The following is a 20,037-nucleotide window of genomic DNA, read 5'->3' on the forward strand; positions in this document are numbered from 1 at the left end:
AGCCTTCGTATTGGGTAAACTCCACCCTCTACTCTGTGCCTCCAGCAAACTCTCGCTGAAGCACAAAATTCACATTTATAAAGCCTGCGTAAGACCTATACTGTCCTACGCAAGCGTAGTCTTCGCTCATGTCAGCGAGCTGAAATTGAATCGCCTGCAGGTAATTCAAAACCGCTTCATCCGGAAAGCAACCGGTGCGGCACCATACCAGAGGGACGTCGACCTCCACAGCGACTTAGACCTCCCCACAATCAGAGAATACTTTGGAGAGGCGTCAAGGAGATACTTCCATGACGCCATACACCATCCGAACAGTCTGGTGGTCCAAGCGGCCAACTACATACCAGACACACACGCAACGACAACAAAGCGTAGGCCACGCCACGCAGTGCCGGACGAGGACGCTCCGACCCCGAAAGGCATTAAAAAACGCCCCCTGAAAACATCAGAGGGGGCCACCACCAAGTAGACCACATTCAAGATGGCCAGGACACGCCCGACGAAGAGGGCGCACCGAATAGCTACTGCCAAGAGACAGCAGCGAGAAGAAAACATCGAAGAAGAAAACGAAGACAACATCATCATCATCAACACAGAAGACATGAAGACGAAAACTCCGTTAAAGCCGACGCCGACTCCAACACCAACATCGAAGGAGGAAAGCCACAGCAACTCTAGCTAGTCTCTTGCAGCGCACACACGCGCCGAGAGTCAGCAGTAGGATAGTATATAAATATTAGCTCGCGGGTCTTCGACCCGCGAGCCCTGAGTCCGACGAAGTTGTGAAAGCCCGCAAGGCTAACAACATCATCATCATCAGAAACCAGTCAACTTACACAATACTTCATGACTACTATACACCGACATGGGTATAGTACCATTTCGTGCGAGCGTCACAGTTATAACTGGAATACGATCTTCTAGCGTAAAGTTTTTAGCTCAAAGACCTCAATTTCGATTAAGTTGCATAAACATGAGTACAAGACACAAGTACAGAACTTAGTTGTCCTGTTAATCTCTGTATAAGATGTTGTTTATGGTAGTCGAATATAAGAAGATTCTCTGAAACTGTTGTGATCTCCAAAATGATGTTAGTGATGTTGGTAAATGACATCGCACGCTTTATAAACACTACTGAGACTGTTTATCCGACATATATAATAATCAAAAATGTTATAAAGTGGTAATAGGTTACAAAAATAACGCTTAGTACACAAAAACAGAAATAATTTTTCTAATTTGAAATTAAGTAGGAACAATCAACTTTATGATTATTGCAGATAAATGTATTTATAATCTCTAGATAGGAGATTAATTACAAAGCCCACACGCGAACGTAGTCGACTTGCAGTGAAGCGTCTCTTCCGTCATTAACGTTTAAATTCCACGTTGGCAACCAATTGCCTCGACCATTCCAAAAGTCAGTAGCCGCCTGTAAATAATACATGTTTTTAATTATAATCATAATGTACGTCAAATTCATCGCGATATTTAATTCAATCGTATTTTATTCGACTGTCTGAATCTTAATTTTTAAAATGTAGTTTTCATATGCATATTATTACGTCTGGCTAGGATTCCTTAATCTAGTTTAATTTTATAGCTATCATTCTAAGGCCAAGACAGAAGATCTGGTAGACAAATAAAAAATAATTTTAATGCCTGTTATTAATATTGTAGCCAAAATAACGTTTATTAGTTCTTAACGTTTAAGTAGCTCTGTGTTTATTGAAACGTTGCTACTGTCTTATATTATTAATAAAAATAATTATTACATAATAATAGTTTTAATCTTTAAATATTACGTTGTTGTAACGTACCATAGGTGACCCATTCCACCACGGTTTAGGTTGGGGATTTGTCACTCCATCAGGGAAAAATCCATTAGTGCCTCCAACAGCCAGATTGATAATTATGTAAAACTGAAAAAATATAATGCATTATCACAATTTATTACAGTTGATCCTGGTCTCCTAATGGTTTTTTTTTCAAACAACTATCAACTTTAATCTGTACGATTATTAAACAAGTGGTATTAAATTTTAAAATTTTTGTGAATTGAATTATCCATTTATGCGACTGAACTAAATTCATCATCGTTATTGCCTAGAATAAAAAAAACTTTCCTAATAAAATATAACCAAAATAATTGTTTCAAACAAGAGATTTCAACGTCATACGTGTCTCTGCTAGACATTCTTGAAATCTTCCCCGATAAACTGGTATCCGGGTAAAAAAGATATAAATTGGCCTTGACGTATTTTTGTTGAATTACAATAATGGTTTTCTTTTGTGTTTCCGCATATAACAATATTAAGCCGAAGTCTTGCGTATTGTAAAACATTTGTCATGTTGAAATGGCAGTCATTGCGGAGTCCACAAAACGAGCCGTCAAAAGAAATATCTATAAATATGAAATATCTCTATTAATATAATCACACGAACGCAATTTTTTTTAATTGGTTGATTTCGTTTTAAAAATCGAGATTCCTTAAAAAATTTAGAAAAAACCAGGTACATAGTACTAATTTCAATTACTAACTTTTTTTGATCTTATACATAAACTTAAGATGCTCATACGTTAACCTTCAAAGTTATAAAAAAAATTAATGTACCTTTTGGTCGAAAGGAGCCATTTTAGACCCGTATCGCCATGGGTTCTCAACATTGTGGCTTTTGAAGTCTCCGATATCCCAGAAACCTCCGTTTCCAGGAGTTACGCGTCCAAGTTCGACATCATCGATGCTGAACCGCAAGAAATCTGAAATTTTACTTTAATGATGATTAATGTTACAAGTATACAGATAAGATACACAGCATTCATCTGTAGGTCTGCGACGTTTTTTTAACACAGCTGGCGCGAAATATACTTCGAGAATGTTAATGAATATACCTCTTAAGTAAATCGAGCCCTACAAATATGCTCTCAGAAAATACTTATAGCATATAAACCTTATTTTCGGCTAATAAATAAATCCGCAAATAATACCTTAGAATGTTATCTGTCATAATACAATGTTTTTACCGATGTTTTTGCTACATAAACCTCGTCCGCAAATAACGCCTTCGTTATATTGTTTGTTCAGTTTGTGATATGGTATCAATTAATTTGTGGACATCAAAAAACGTTAAGCATTAAAAAAGCTCACATAAAACCATGCCTTTCAAATATTACAAGAGTAAAAATTGACAAAAAATATTTTATTTTTTATTAGTGGCAATATGTAATCTTTTACCAGGTGTCCATTCTAACTGATAACGGTGAAAAGCTGTGTCGTAGCCGGCGCTGTTTCTTCGTAACCAATGAGTTCGTTCATAACCGTTGAGGCCGGGATATGGACCGAAGTGTAAAGTAGAACCAGCTTCTTGGGTACCGATGTGGACTCCGTTTTGGAACATATGTCGGTTGCCACGGGATTCCACCAGGTCAATCTCGCCTGACGCTGGCCACGTACCATATTTGTTGTAAGCAGGCATGAGCCAAATAGCTATAAACAAACGTGTGTTTTTCAGTCTTAAATTTAATTATACAATATACAAGATAAGCATTTAAATATAAATAAAATCTTTTTACGTAACATTAAACCTCCTTTTATGTTTAATTCATCTATATTGAGTAATTAACATAACGTACCAGGCCATAACCAATCTCCGGCTGGCATTTTAGCGCGGACTTCAACGCGCCCATATTGAAAACTGAAGGACTCGACGGTACGAATGCGTGCGCTTTTGATTGGGTTTAAGATGTTCGTTGGTGTACCAGTGCGTTCACAACCGTACCATTGTGGGTTTGTACATCTAAAATATGTTTCAATTTTTATGGAATTAAATATTCTTCTACGAGATTGAAGATTGGTCCAAGGTTGATATATCATCGCACTTGTAAACGATGGTCGTTGGAGCCAAAAGATTCTCGAGTTGCAACCAAGAAACGGTAGACAAAGTATCCTAAAGTGCTACCCACTAGGTGGAATGATGATATAGTCAAGGTCGTAGGAAGTCCACAGATGCAGGCAGCCTAAAACCGCTCACCTTGGCGATCTTTGGGGAAGACATGGATTGCAGTTGACGTTTATCGGCTGACATAAGTTCGATTATTTTTTTTTAACAAAAATCCCCATGTAATAAAATGCCAGCACAAATTGGAAGTGTTGGAATTTACCGACTACAAAGCAAAATATAGTAGTCATAACATATTAGCTGTTTCTCAATGTAAAACTATAAATATTTATTTTATGTTATTATTATGAACATTTGAATAGTGATTATAATGTATAAGAGTGTAAGCAACATCATCTAACCTGTCCGCAGGTGCTCCGCCTTCGATGTTTAAATGGCCATTGCTAAGAAAAGCCTCTCCAAACTGGTCAGATGTTAGAGATGGACGAATAAACAGTAGCCCGTTGTTGGTAAACGAGTTCGTGCGATTGTTGTTATAATATTGAAATTCCCAATTCTGTGTAGAAAAGATAATTTTTAATTGTATTTTGTTAATTGAACAAACAGCTTTTATACGAGTATTAATAAAAGGATCGGCAGACAAATCATCAAAATAACTTTTTTGGAACGGAGAATAAGTTGAGCGAACCGAAATTATTTATATGCGATTAATTTGTTTTCACTTTTATAAATAACCTATGTTTAACCAAATAATTATAATATATCGTGTAAATGTTACTTTTATGTAGGGGCTGTTAGCCAAATATCACTTTGGATGTGTGTGCGTTGATCAAGCGCCTTTCGGCGAAACATTTGTCTGTGTAATGTCCTTAAACTTGAAATTCCTATAATCAGTCAAATATACGGTCGGATAAATTATGCTACTATTAAAACAAATAATCTTCACTTACACCTCCTCCTGCAAGAGTGTTCTCGTGTTGCCATTTCTCCAAATCGAAATCCTCGAAGTCATCGGCAAAGATCATAGCCCCCGAACATACTGTGCTGGGAGCGTGGGTACCGCTCACTTTCGTTATGCTGGGCGTACAAGCTCGGCATGTTGCTGCTAGAGATAATATTCCTAGGAATATTACCCACATCTCGCTATAAAAATGTATCTAAGCTATAATATCGAAGAAACTGACGACACTGTCTTCGCAATAAATCTTATGTGATTGTTAGTTGGTTGCAAATATATAAAAACGTAATAAACGACAAAGTGAAACTTTGTTTTAATTACATCGAAAATCATGCCATACTTAAACCATATTTATATCTTATCTATTTTATGATAACAATAACCATATGTAATGTTCCGTAATCGATCAACTTATTTTAAATAGATTAATGATCATAATTTACTATTTTAGATTTTGAAGCTGTGATTGTTGATAAAAAAATAATTTATTGCGATATATCTTGATAATAATTGGATATTATCAAATCCGTTTAAATTGTTTACACATTTATACTTCTAGTACCAACGAAAACTGAAATATGAATTGACGTTATAATTTATATTAATAACGTCAATGTAGTTTTCAAGTTTTCTTAAGAGAGTGAAATAAACGACGGAGTCTAAAACTCGATTCATGGGAAGATTAATTATATTTTATAATGTGTAAATTAAACTAAGTTCATTAATTTATAGTACAAACAATACTAGTCTAACAATGCATTTATGTAAAAATCCATTGGTGAAGTAAAAATTATGTGCATATCATTTCCTACAGTAACTTGACGTCATGGACATTACTTTTAAATTAGGCAGTCTGTCCATTTTAAAATTATTTATTTAGATTTGTTGCCTCGAGAACAACATAAACCGTAGCCGGACAACAACTATGCATTTTTCATTAAAAGCTGCATCGTCATTTACTCACGACAGTAAATGAACGTCGTTCAGCAACAAATAAAAGCGAGCAGAGCATTGACGATGCGGCGTATGTAGATATATTCACTGATTGAGAATTTTAACTTGTTTTTCAATCAAGCTTGCGCCAACATTTAAGTTTTTTAAATGACATGTCTCAACTAGTGTCACCATGCATTGCACCCACCAACACACATAATGTAATAGAAATTATGAGGTTTCTTTCTTCACGAAAACTATACTTATTATATTCATATAGTTTCAAAATATACGAATAACATTAGTATATCAAGTTTTCGTACATATTTGTAAGTTACGGGAAGATTGTTTCAACTAAAATTTACTCACTAACATAGGCGTTACTCTGCAAAACTTGTACACTTTGACAGTAAATAAACTAAACTATTTGGGATTGTTGGAGTCTCATTGCATTCAACGAGATAATTTGTTTCGATGATTCAACAAATGCGAGTAGTAGTAGAGTGAAGCGAGTCATAATAAATTTACACGAACCTTATACTAATGTGTGTAACATCCCGTCACGTGTGCGTCATTCTATACCGATTGCCTGATGACGTATGCAATTAGTGAACTTTAAATGTTACGTAAGTTCTAATCAATTTTCATGCTATCTTTTCAGGTTATGAGTCGTCATAGTCACGAAAGTCAAAAAGTTCGAGCCTGCGTAGTTTTGTTTAATTGATTGTTTTTGTGTGTAGGTGTATCCACACTGAAGGTACTTTTTGCAGAGCATTACCAAGAAAAACGCATCTAATAGCAAAATCATAATTTCAAATTAAAATCAGTATTTAAAAATAACCTACCTCAAGCTTTGTTACCTAAAATAAGGTATTGATTGAGCACCCTCTGTGCTCTGGCCAGACAGACCTGAGGAATATGTAAAATGGTGGTAAAGCAATATTGACTATCTTTTTTCATAGGCACCTAAGAACATGTGACCCCAAAACAAGTGTTAGTCATTACGCAAGACACAAATACAGTGTACGATTTAAAATACGGTAAGGGACTCTAAGGTTTTCGCGTTTGTTAAAAAATGATGTATTCATCTATGTACTCGTATATAGATATATACATATTATTTACCGCGGTTACTGACCGTGGCCGTGATTAAGGTAGTAAATATAGTAAATTTTTAATTGAATTCTTTTTTTTTTTTAAATTATTATACCTATCTATGATCGATATAGACAAATTGTGTTGGAATGTAATATTGACAACATGTTGTCAGTTTTAATAATCAGTTAAATAAATTAGTGTTTTTTCGGTGAATAAAAAATTTAAAAATGTGTTAAAAATACGTAACCAATCATATTTCTAGCTAAAGTTTTGCAATGGGGATATAGTAACCGGAAATCAGAAATTTATAAATTAATATTTTAGCTTTGCTCCTTTTACATTCTATTAGATATTTCCGACTTGTTCCTGTTCACGGTTTGTATTGTATTTAAAATAAAATATTATTACGCAAAAACTTCTACCGTTTATTTAGGCCCCACGGCCCCTCGGCCCCTCTTTCCCACTACTTCCTCCGAACTGGAGGAAAAGCCTTGTCTTAACGGAGGGGTCTTATTAACTTTTGTTTGGTCACTCGAGAAGTCAAAAACAAGCCAAAAGTTTTGAGAATAAGGGTTTGTTATAATAAAACAATCCTAATATGTTATATAATTATTAGGTTTACCGAAAATGCTTATGATAAAAATATAAACATGGGAAAAATGTTGTTCGGTATGTTTTTCGTCGCCAAAAAATCAGTTCAGTAATGCGTCACCCGACTAAACGTTTGCTTACTAAATATCTTTCTTTATTATAAAGGACAAGTATTCGGCTATCGAGCATGGGAGCCTACTATTTATATGGTAATAAACAATTTCGCTCACCTAGATGATTTACCCGAATGTCATTTATGTGAATGGAGTACTTCTTTAATTTTGGAACATTGGATTTAAAACTTTGTATTGGATTTACATTACTCCTTCGCGAAATAATTTCATCAGCAGTAATTTTTAGTAAGAAAAAGTTTTACAACAATAAAACATATTGATATGAGGCGGAATCGTCGTCATTGATTTGATTATGCAATGTAAAATAAACAGGGTCACATGTAATGACGCTATTATTAGTAAGATAAATATTTCATCATAATAAAATCTAAGTTATAAGCAACGAACGACACTTTAACCTTTTAGATTGTTTTACCTTATAGATTTTTGAAATTATTTATTATTTATGTATATGTACATACACCTTTTTAAAGACATGTATTGATTTGCCATAAGAATTTTCGTAGACGTAATTAGTACGTCTTAGTTTTTTATAAATTATTGAACTATGACTAGAAGACCATGTTTACTAATTTTGATGAAATCGTTAGCATCTAAGATATGATAGGTAAGAAAGACTTTAGGACGAAATAAAAAAAAGTATTCAAGTTTTCAGGTGTATTTGTCTGTTTAATTTTAAGTGTTATATAAGAAATAAGGCGGGTATCAATCGTGCATTTGGCTCAGAAATATTTGTTAGGAACATTTACATAGGTTCTTTTTATATTTTTTCAGATGGCAAATAAACCAATGTTATTAATTAGTAGACTTCTGCCGATTACAACATCATTGGCTATCGTGAAGCGTACATTTAAAAGCATTAGTTATAATTCCAGAGAAGTATTAACTTCCCCATGCAAAACAAACTTGATGCACAATGTTTCATTTTCAAATAAAAAATTCCCCGTGAATTACGTACATTTGGAGAAGAAAAAAAAAGATAATCCAAAGTTATTACAACCATCAAATCTCTCTCTCGAACTTTTGAAGGCACTACCAAAAACTTTTACTTTTCGACGAAGAGAAGACCCTAATAAAAGGAAAAAGAGAGTTCCTAAACTGATATTGCTTCAAAATCCCTTTAGATGGTTGATGACCAAAATCGATTTCCGTGTCCTGAGAAGCGTCTGGGATCCGTCTTTTACGGAGAAGGAATTTCAGTACGGTACTAAACAAGTAAGGTTACGATGAATTTAAATTATTAACTATTACAAAAAAGTATCTTTTATTCTACAAGGTGATTGGAAATGGGTGTCAAAGTCTTAAAGAGATTAATGAATAGCTCATTTGCTGTCAATTAATGCCTGGTACACCTTAACAAAAAATCAAATGTTTCAGAAATAATAAATAACGTGTTGAAGATATAGTAAGAAAATGAGTTTGAACAATGTTTTAAAAATAATTATTTACTATCTGTCCCTGTGGTCCAGAAGTTGTTAGCCTGTTTCATTCCAATAGAAAACAATAAACAATGTAACACATAAAGTAAATACTTCAAATAAAGTAATTGGTGGTAGATGTAAAAGCTTTTTTTTAACAAATGCACAATAAATCCTTTAAAGCTTTTACAACCTTTTTCCAATCATGCCTCTATAATCAGTTTTTATTAAAGTCATTCTTAATTTAGAAATTATCATGATTCCTTCGGTTTTGTATTGACTTTTGAAAAGTGACGAAAAAAGGATTCCATTTATTTGTTAGTTTGAAAAAAAAACTTATCGCCTAAGAAATGCTGTTTCTTCTTTAGGTGGACATTAATTATAATGACTATGTTCCTAGTAGGAGAAGTTAATCGACTACCTGGTTTTATAAGCTCTAACCTGTTGCATTTGATCTAGTTGTGAAAGACAAGGAAGACCATAACTCAAAAAATTACCACCATATACCAAAGACATACGTGCTATACACGTGGTTCTTGTAAGGCGTCTTAGTAATTGTCTGCGTGTAAAATAGGGAAACTGATAAAGAGATATTTAAAATTTATAAAATCGGTCGTAACTGTTAAACGTCTAAATTTTTACAGGCAGAATTAGACAATTAATATTTCTAGAGTTTTATTTCATATTTTGAAATCGCTTATATTCTGTTTAGGCAATATCCCGGGTGACACAAGTGATTAGTAATGGTAATTATGAAGACCTTAATGGTCTTCTTACAAAACCAGCTCGCCTGAGTCTACTTCGGGAATTAGAGCGCAATTGGAATGGTCGTCACAGAGTTTTGTTAGCACTCAAGCACGAAGACATACAAATATCATCGCCCCGCAAAGTGTACTTTATACGGATTGCTGGTATGTTTAGAATTCAAATTTATTTCGGCATTAACACGTACGTCTGTACGTCATCAATACTTAATAAATCATGTGTAAGATATTTGTTACTTAAAATTTTCACTCTGTCTTACAACTAACTAACCGATGTGAATGATTATTGTATTTCTAAGCAAAATCGCTTATGGTAAATATTAACAAACGTGAAGATACTACCGCTATGTGCCCAAATGTTATTTAATGTCTAAACAGTTTAGATACGATTTAGGTGTGTACACGTATTGTTAAAAACATTTTAACATGGCATACGTAAAAATGCTCCGAATGGAAAGGAACTATGTTTTTAATTTTGAGAGCCTGCGTACATAAAGGTTAAAATAGGATTATCTTAACTTTATATGGTACACTCCTCGTTTTCATAGATTACTTGACGAATATCATATAATATTTCATTTATTTCCGTCGAGCAATGACCACTGCTGGGCATAGGTATCCCCCACAGATTTCTAATAAGACCGGTCGGAAGCGGCCTACTTTCAAAGTTTTGCGACGACTTTAACGAAGTCATCTGTCAATCTTGTGAGTCGACGTCCAATGCTGCATTTGTCATGCTGTGGTACTCTAGAACATTAAAGTGACAACGGCAATCTGTTCTGAGCTATGTGGCCTGCTCACAGTCAGTTCAACTTCTACCAATCCACTGAGCCATGTTATTTCCGTTTGTTTACGGATTACCTCATTCGATCTCGTATATCTAAAACCCTGGGCATAGCCCCTCTCTCCATGGCTCGTTGAGTGACTATGAGCTTGCTAATACCATATTTCTGTGTCCTAAGTTTAGCACTAATAATATTTCACTATTTGGTATCTAATATATTATTTGATATTATTTCAGATAAAAAATTTTGCGACGTCGACATGTCCTTTTTAGCGCTTAAATGGGTACCAATTAACACCGTGGATGCGTTGATTTTTACAGAGATCTTTGCGAGATTTCATCGCGAATACACTCCTCATTGTATTCCGGAATGGACTATAGCTTACTTCAAAGTAACTAGGTTTGAGGTTCTGCGCCGTTAGATCTATTAAATAGGCTTTGGGCTAAATAACAAATAGACATTTTTAATTAAAAATGTTTTGGTATTAAATAATTAGTGACAAATTATATGTCTAATAAAAGTTTGTATGGGTCTTCAAGATAGTGTTTCAAGTTATTCGAGAACTGTGCCAACGTTACTCCGTCTATTACCCTGTGGTCTGCCGACCAGCTTACTGTGAGTATGTGAGCTTTTACCACTTCGCCCTGAGAGTTGAATCTTGGCAACACCTAGAAAAAATTAATTACATTTAAATTTTATGTATTCATTAAATTTACGCTTACGACACATGGAGCGAACGTTTTTGTGTCGACGAAATTAAAATGTGACAACATAATTACTTACCTGTATTTTTCCGAAAGCTCCGATACAAACTTGTGGTGGAACGATAATAGGATTTGTATAAGTTGCACCAACCTAAAATGACAAATAATGCAATGTTTGAAACTGCGTTTCCTTTTTGACATAGATAATTTTTTTTACAAATGATTTTGTAGGTTCTAATTGTATTTCATAATAAATATTTATATAAATCCTGTAACACGTTTTTTTTTGTTTAGCTTAAAATCTATCGTTTGTTTTGACATACTTATCGATTTAAGTACTCTCAATGGAAAGAAACTGTAAAGTACCGAACCTTTCCATTAAATATTATGCATTTTTATTCTACATTATACATAATTTTCGTTAGCCGTTTAGGTGTACAAATATCACATCCATAAATGTATAATATTGTAGACAACTTTACTCAGATGAATTTTTAGAAATTTTTGCCTCCATAGTTAGGGAGTTAGAACAATGTCTTTAATATTTTGCGGTAATATTTATAACTTACAATGCCAATATTTGATAGCGTAAACGTTCCTCCAGATAAATCGCCGAGTCCGAGTTGACCTTTCAAACCTTTCTCTTGTAAAACGTTAAGCTCTCGTGCTATTTCTAAAATACTTTTGTGTTTAACATTCTGTAAAAAAAATAAAAAGCTTTATTTGTGGTTGTGTGCATTTATTATAAAACAAATAAAATGTTATTACTAAATAAAAAGGTTAATATAACTAAATATTACTTACGTTGATAACTGGAACTACTAAACCATCAGGTGTGTTCATTGCCACACCAATATTATGATTCGCTTTATAGATGAGGTTCTCACATGAGCTATCAAGACTACTGTTAAGTACGGGGTATGATGCGAGAGCTAAAGATGACGCCTTGATAATAAATGGCATGTATGTAAGTTTGACGCCTTTGTCTTGAGCTATAGTTTTTAAACTTTCTCGAGATTCTATCAATTTTGTGACATCGTACTCGTCACCGAGTCCGAAATGTGGGATTTTCTGGAAATTAGTTTGGTATATTTTTTAAAAAGTATTGGTTACAAATTTATTTATTCCATTAAATAGCTTTGGATTTATAACAAAAAAAAATAATTTCCCAGAACTGTGTGATTTGCAGTGTAGTGGAAGATACATATCACATTATAATAGAATGTGCCCGGACTGTAGATTTACGAAAGAAATTGTCTTTAAACAAATATGACATTGGTAATTTTGTCCAGATGCGACTATGAACGGAAGATGAATAGTTGTTACACAAATAAATTTTTTTGGTGATGAGATATAGATAATATTTTCTTTCAATGTAAATAAAATATGTAAACCGACATATGGGAGTCATATCTAGAGACAAATTTCCCAATTAAGAAAATAAAGGCTATAAAACTTTTTTTTTGACAGGACTAAATTTAACAGTCTTATTATGTTCTCTAACTAAATTATACATTTAAAAAGAAAAAGAAAAACTTTTTTCGTTAGAGTAAAGTAAAAATTGAAAGACTTAGCTATTAAGCTAGTTATATCAAATACGAGATAAAAGTTTTTAAATGTTTAAATGAAAAAGAGGTTTAATGGTTTACATATAAACCTCAAAAATAAATAAAGATATATATAACATGGCCATTTGATTGTGTGAAAACTTTTGTGAACATTAAGATATTCTATGGGAATTACACCGCTAAAAATGTGAGAAAAGATGACGTTAATCAAAATGCGTCATTAAATATTATAATCATATATAGCATTATTTGAAAATTCCAATTTAATTACAATTTCTTTTTCAGGAAATCATGCAAATTTTAAAATAGATTATCGTCATATTCATAATTTTAAATTTTGTGCATTGCTTTACAGAACTTTCCATTATTGTTATTGAATAATATTCAAATTTATTTAACGAGTTGTAGGTCTTGTGTACTTATTGAATTATAAATAAATACAAGATTATATGAAAAGCAACAACATTTAAAATTTTAAGAAATAAAAATTGTCGATTTTTACCATTGCTGCCGTCATTGACTTAACCATTGCTTTAGTAAATCCAGTGATAGGTGTTACTCGGTCTTCTAAAATAGTTTCTATTTGAACCCGTTCAGTAGACACTGGTATGGGAATTGAATTGATGGAAGGTATCGCAGGGATTTCATTGGATTTGTCCGCCGTTATGTCCAGGTGCGATAAAACGTCTTCTTTAAGAATTCTATTATTCCGCCCTGTAGGTTTTATTGTACTCAGATCTACCTTAAAAAGAAATTTGATTTAATTTAAAATAACTAAGATTTTGTCACTTTCAAGAATTAAGTTTTATATTTACTTTAAATTGTGCTGCAATTCTTCTAACAGCTGGTGTAGTCAGTACTTTAGCTTTTGTATCGGTTCCACTTTCTACTTTAGGAGATTCTTTCTTAGTATCTGTATCTGAATCTGACGAAGTTTCTGGAACATTAATGGTATTATATTAAACAAACACCAAGTAATTCTTTAAAGCAACCGATAAGTTTTTTTTAATGATGACATCAACAGGAAGCAGATATGGCGAAACCTGAATATATAGTTAGCCTCCAAAATTAACGAACTTCTATTTTTTTCGGTCATCATGGGAACCAACAAATTGCCAATGGTAATTGTGTTGTAACGCTGAAGGATAAAATAAAATTGCTGTTTAAAAGTCGTTGTAGCTAATTAAATTAATGAGTTAAAGTTGTCACCTTGCCACAAGATGAGACGTACCATCTTGTCTCGGGGAGGCATGTTATCATTTTGATTAGAGGTATTGTGTTGTAAATACTCTGCATAGTAACAAATATGGCCAAAAAATTTAAAACGTTTCGAGAATTATTAAAGGAATAAAGTTTATTACCTTCATCAGCTGTATTTTCCACGTCGATGTCCACTAAGGGTTGTCCAACCAAGGCCGTTTGATCCACTTCGTGGTATATTTTGGTGACTATGCCGTCATAACGGCTTGTGATCGTTACCGCTGCTTTGTCGCTTTGCACTTCACATATGTTATCGAATTGTTGTACTTTGTCACCTATTTTTACAAACCTAGGGGACATTTATTATTCATTAATTAAAATAAACAGGATATTAATTAAGGTTTATGACCTGTAAGTAGCTCGTGCAGTTCGGGGGAATTATTCAATATGGACATTACTTACAAATGGTGAACTAAAACATCGCTAGGAAACCGGTATATTCTACGATGATAAGTAACGATTCAACAATACTGATTAAACTCACTTGGTTAACCACTAGTCAAAATGAAAGATAATAGAAATATTGCAGAACTGACAACAAATATGGAATGATTTATATGTATGTTAAGCAAATCTTTTTGATATAATTCTGTGAAAGAAGAACGAGTTAAATAAAGAATATAATTTAAAACTTCTGCAGAACAGTTTGGAAATCTAGAAAAGTCTGAAAACTAGTGACGCTTGTAATAACCGACTCAGCTATCACCGCCTCTTTTTCTCATCTTTCCAGAGGATGAGCGTTGGCGTGCTCTGCGTACCATAATAGTACACCGCGATCTCCACCCCGTTTTTCAATTGTGGTGTTTTACAGTGAGTGTCTATGAGCTGAATAGACGACGAAGCTGAATACGGGTTTATTATTCGTATTGACAAGATTAAATATAACAATTATTTGTTGGTTATTATTGAAAATGAAATCTTCTCTTCATGTTAAGATTGAGATGTACTTGGAAAATTATCTAATGGTATTGATAATACTTATGTGCAAAACATTCATAATTTATTCCGATATAAAGAAATGTAATAAAGGATTTGAACCTTATGGATAATATATAGAGCTCAGTGCTAGACAACGTTTTTTTCATATATTTACTATTCCGATAACAATGTCGCTATGATTGAAGTTTTTTCTTAGGAATGTTTCTATAATTTAGGCCCGATTTCTGTGTATGTTTTCTTACGATATTGTAAACAATGACCATACTGTAGTCCTACATATTTTTTCTTAAGTCACATTTCTTAATTATAACGTTGTTATTGTAAAAACCCTTCCACTGTCCATACCTTTAAAGAAAGAACAAATTTCATAGAAAATATTAGTTTTTTATAGCTTAAGCGCCAAAAAAGATGGTTCATAATTTTTTTATTTGCGTAACTAATTTCGTTAAAAGAGCCTTGGCTAAAAGTGTCAGGCACCCTATGAAATAGGTAACAATAAAATATAAAAAAAGAAACGCAAGTTTATTAACAAAATGGGCTAGTTGATTATCCTAAATATACGAGAGCATTTATCAATTAAATGTTACATGCCATAATATTCTCTGTTAATAATTTTCTACATTGCTCATCAGACATAGCAAATATATCTGGGTCTCTAAAATATTTTTTGAAATTAGCAACGATACGTCGAAGAGGTGCGCGTAAGCCAGCCAGCATTAGGCCGACAGGAAGAAATGACTAGAAATTAAGGTACATACACACAACTTCGGTGCTTACTGTTTAACTAAATTAAGGTATTTCTTGTACCGTGGGCCACAATGCGTCTGTTGCTATACCCGAACCATTTTTGTCAATTCATGTGGTAGATTGTATGTATTTTGTATTATAATTATTAAAGAACCGTTTAATATTATTTTCTAGTTTATTCAGTTATTAACGTTAAGATATAAGATAGAATAATTAGGTATATGACTACGTAAGCTTACAATACGCAAACTTACTTAATTTTGCACTTTGTTAAATGAAACTAATGTACACTTATGTTACGTATTGCTCAACAGAAATCGTTAACGAGTGCGTATTTCAAATAAATAAATAACAGAACTATAGCGAAAGTTCTAAAATATTACCATTCTTTGATTACAACTTCTCGTATTCCTTCGCCGATGTCTGATAATTTGAATGGAACAATTTCATTTAAGATATTGGTGGTAGAAAAATATCTACAGTTAACTTTTTTATTTTCAACAGTATATATAATCGAGCTTTTCCTGTGCGGAATATTCGAGAGCTTCTGAAATAAAAAATTGTTTGATTCGCATTAAAAACTTAACAATAACTAATGTTTTACTCGTGTTATGAGTAAAAATATTTCTCCACGCTATAACCAAATTAATAATATTTTTTTCTTCCAAATTTTATTAGTAGACGGTACAAATAATCTTATCAAATGATAACGCTAAGTTGCTATTAACTTAAGATAACTTTTGTGTTTGTTTCTTTTTGTGTTATCTCTTTCATTATAACGAGATACAGTAGGTCGCCGGCCTAGCAAAAAATGAAGGCGTCGCATATCTTTTTATGAGTACAGAATAGCCACCTTCTATGTTATAACCGGCTTTCAATCTCTCACCTCACACATACCGGTTGCCACAGTATGGTGACTCTAGTTGTACGACCTTTGATTTCGCATTTACATAATGTTCATGTAATTTTATAAGATTTAAGTAAAAGAATTATCTGCCACCACTAAAAAAGGCTATATTTTAAATTATTGATTTGTTGAAGTTATAACTAGTTTAAGAATGTATTTAAAGTTGTTCACAACGTAGTTGTTATGCTAAGTCATTCACTGTTAATGTGCACAAATTCAAGTTTTTTACTTAAACCAAATATCTTACAAACAAACAGGTCACTTACACTTTGCACCAATAAACATATTTTATTACTATTATTTATACTTCGTGAATTAATAACACACTTTCTTAAAACAAACGCCATCATACGAATAGTTTTTAACAAACAACAATTTTTTGAATTCAGAACGTAATTACGTCAGGCAGCATGACGCGAGCATTCGAGTTGTGGCTCGCGAGCATACTGCTTGTTATCGGTATAAATTATCATCGCTTGTGCGTTTATTAACATTTTAAATAATATACGTATATTTCGGAATTCTAGAACGCTGACATCGCGCTGACCCACTGCTAAAGTGGGTCAGCGCGAGGTTAAATCTTAACTAAAAGCAACCACCATTTTATATCAGCGAAGAACGTTGATAAAATTATTAAAAAATATGTTTTTTCTATGATAAACAAGATACTATTTTAACATTTTAAATTAAAAACAGTAAAAAATGCTTAAATTTTGTTTTGAAGTTTCATTGGCAGTGATTTTTTATGTATATTCTACGTAATTTTGATATTGCCATGAAACTTAAAGGATACAAACTTGGTTTACACGGGAATACTTGTAACAGAAAGTAAAGTACAAAAACAAGACGCAAGGTACTATTTTAAAACGATAAACCAGATTCCAATTCCCACGTATTCCATGCAATGTAATATATTAATTTTAGCCACTTTCAGCGTCTATCGTAGTAAAGTCAGCTAAGAAGTCCTCGTAGCTCAAAAACACAATATATGTATCTTGACCTCTGTTATTATTTAACTATATGTACATTTATATTACTTTGCTGCTTACTTTAATTTTCGTATTGCAGATTTTTACAGAAAACGCTATTTTTTAAACAAATTAAGAGTATGAATTAGTTTCGAAATCACTTTTATTATGAGCAATGTGATATTTTTGATGTTATTTAATGTTTAATTTTTAAAACGATAAGACATGCCTAATAAGGTTATTATTATATAATTTATGTTTATTTCAGAACGTACCTTGATATAATTCTATATCCATAGAACAGTACAGAAGTTTTTAACAATAATTATTATTTAGTTTTTAATAATTTTATAAATGTTTATTCCATCTCTCTATATTATGCTATTTATTATTATGCCTGAGTGTTCATTAATATTTACATGTCTCTTTGATGCGTTTTATATCAATTTCACCAATTTATTTATTTATTTAATTATGTTAATATTATTGCAGCTTAATATATTACGTACATTCTTTACAATAAAGCTTTGTAGTTCAATTCTTTGGTTCGTAAAAGAAGCTTTCAATTTTCTTTTGAAGCTTTCCTGTCGTCGAGTCTTAATTAAATTTATTCGAAAGTAATTGGTAAGGATGTTTAAAGAAAACCATATTAAGCAATTGTTTTTATTAAAGACATAATAAACATGTTTATAAAGTGAATAAATACAATATATAGTCCATAACGGTACGGTATGTACGATGAGACGCAGAACTCACGACATTCTCTCTGATATTATTGGATCGCAAGAAAATACATGATATTCAACAGACGACGATTACTCTAACTTGCTAACGTGTATCACAGAGGCGTTTTGTAATGATTCCGCTAACATCTTTACTGCAATAAATCTATTACAACAATCATATTATTGATGTGGAAACAGACGGCAGATTTGTGCACTGTTTATTACGTAGCATTTTATTAAATACATTTGCCTCAGAAATTCATGAACATTATTAGCGTATACACTCGCGACGGTTAAAAAAATAAAAAAGTCTTTCATATAGGCAAAGTATAATAATTAATGCTCTACATATGGAATCAAGAAATGTTCACATAAAGGCATGAAGTTTTTAGCATAATAAAGAAAAAAAAATTTCAATAACTAATTCAATATGAACTTGTAGTTGCAATTGCTGTGTATTTTAGGAAGGTAAACATTTTCACTCATAACGATAAAAATAAAATTATATTTGCGCAAATTTCTTTAAGGAATTCAAATTTACTGAAACCAAAAGATGTGGCAATATTTTTGTAATGTTTTATACCAGTAATAATAAAACATTTTTCTTTACCAAATAATAAAGTGGTATTTAATTAATAATTTTGGTTATGTTAGTTTTATTAAATTTATTATATTTTAAATTATGAGATTATTATAATTCTAATACCGTGAAGGTAAAGCCAATATTAAAATACACTTGTTATAAAAATACTACACAACCCAAGAAGCATTGATACATTATTTAAAATATACATAAATGTAGATATTAGCATTAAAAACATATAATGTTAAATTTAAATGATCTACAGTTACAAAATCGTTCATTAAGTATATAAATTAATAGCACTAATGAATACAAAGCCTTGATAGTTACTTTTATCATTTTAAATCAATCATTACAAACTTCGCAATTGCAATATATTGATTTATAGTAAAGGATTTTTTAAATGTCGATGGAATATTAACACGCTACGAGGCTATAAATGAATAAGAATAGGATAATTAGTTTGGAAGACGAATTAAAATCAGAATTAATATGAGGTAAATTTATTTACAAGTATCACTTTTCCGTAAAGGTAACTGTGTGATAATAATATCCAGTGCATTTTATACTGTTTTTTTTTAAATCTATTTTTGATATTTAATTACAATTATTGTCGCATCATATTGACATCCATAGTATTACTAATTAAAAAGGAAACACTGAATCATTCCATAGAAGTTGAATAAATGAAAGGTAAACCTGGCTCAAGAAAAATCAGTGAGTGCGTGGCTCTACTGTACGTAATGGACAAAAACGATTAATAATTTTCTTGTGAGATTTAAGTAAAATATTTGGTGGAGGTTCGCCATTTTAGCCCATAAACATTAATAACATAATCGCCATGCTTGGCAGGCAGGTTGGCGAGTGTAGTGTATTATGGTACCCAGAGGAAAAGGGTTTTGACGCTACTGTTTGTGAGAGTGTCAATCCTATAATGACTAATGAATACACAAAGTCTGAATAATATAGGATTCGAACCCGCAACCTACGATCGCAAATCTCAATCTTTACCGCTCCACTGGTGGAGGTTACCCTTGCGTAATATCGTTTAACTG

At 32.4% G+C, this 20,037-nt stretch overlaps 3 protein-coding genes across 4 annotated transcripts; 1 reads left to right on the forward strand and 2 right to left on the reverse strand.

Annotated features, from left to right (window-relative positions):
• Window positions 1-1,171: 1,171 nt before the first annotated feature.
• Window positions 1,172-6,259, reverse strand: LOC137931266 (beta-1,3-glucan-binding protein-like). 2 transcript variants are annotated; one of them, XM_068774693.1, is made up of 8 exons: window positions 6,161-6,259; window positions 4,851-5,043; window positions 4,302-4,456; window positions 3,635-3,798; window positions 3,237-3,488; window positions 2,616-2,761; window positions 1,821-1,922; window positions 1,172-1,432 (listed from the first exon to the last, which is right to left on the reverse strand). In XM_068774693.1, exons 2-8 carry the CDS (start codon window positions 5,037-5,039, stop codon window positions 1,316-1,318), a joined length of 1,125 nt encoding a protein of 374 aa, XP_068630794.1. In that variant the 5' UTR covers window positions 5,040-5,043; window positions 6,161-6,259; the 3' UTR covers window positions 1,172-1,315. The 2 variants fall into 2 exon arrangements, with proteins under 2 accessions (XP_068630794.1, XP_068630793.1); XM_068774692.1 differs by lacking the exon at window positions 6,161-6,259 and having other exon boundaries at window positions 4,851-5,165.
• Window positions 6,260-8,388: 2,129 nt separating this feature from the next.
• On the forward strand, window positions 8,389-11,002 carry LOC137931154 (m-AAA protease-interacting protein 1, mitochondrial-like). The gene is made up of 3 exons (XM_068774556.1): window positions 8,389-8,829; window positions 9,745-9,943; window positions 10,818-11,002. Exons 1-3 carry the CDS (start codon window positions 8,389-8,391, stop codon window positions 11,000-11,002), a joined length of 825 nt encoding a protein of 274 aa, XP_068630657.1.
• A 22-nt stretch (window positions 11,003-11,024) lies between these two features.
• Window positions 11,025-17,134, reverse strand: Dbct (Dihydrolipoamide branched chain transacylase E2). The gene is made up of 9 exons (XM_068774352.1): window positions 16,973-17,134; window positions 16,183-16,346; window positions 14,215-14,402; window positions 13,669-13,790; window positions 13,356-13,595; window positions 12,090-12,356; window positions 11,855-11,983; window positions 11,365-11,436; window positions 11,025-11,249 (listed from the first exon to the last, which is right to left on the reverse strand). Exons 1-9 carry the CDS (start codon window positions 17,054-17,056, stop codon window positions 11,085-11,087), a joined length of 1,431 nt encoding a protein of 476 aa, XP_068630453.1. The 5' UTR covers window positions 17,057-17,134; the 3' UTR covers window positions 11,025-11,084.
• Window positions 17,135-20,037: the final 2,903 nt, after the last annotated feature.

The sequence above is a fragment of the Battus philenor genome, unplaced genomic scaffold (genome assembly GCF_028537555.1).
Source record: "Battus philenor isolate CCGP_79_NKW_IND1 unplaced genomic scaffold, ilBatPhil1.0.hap1 SCAF_7, whole genome shotgun sequence".
In the NCBI taxonomy this organism is placed as follows: Eukaryota; Metazoa; Arthropoda; class Insecta; order Lepidoptera; family Papilionidae; genus Battus; species Battus philenor.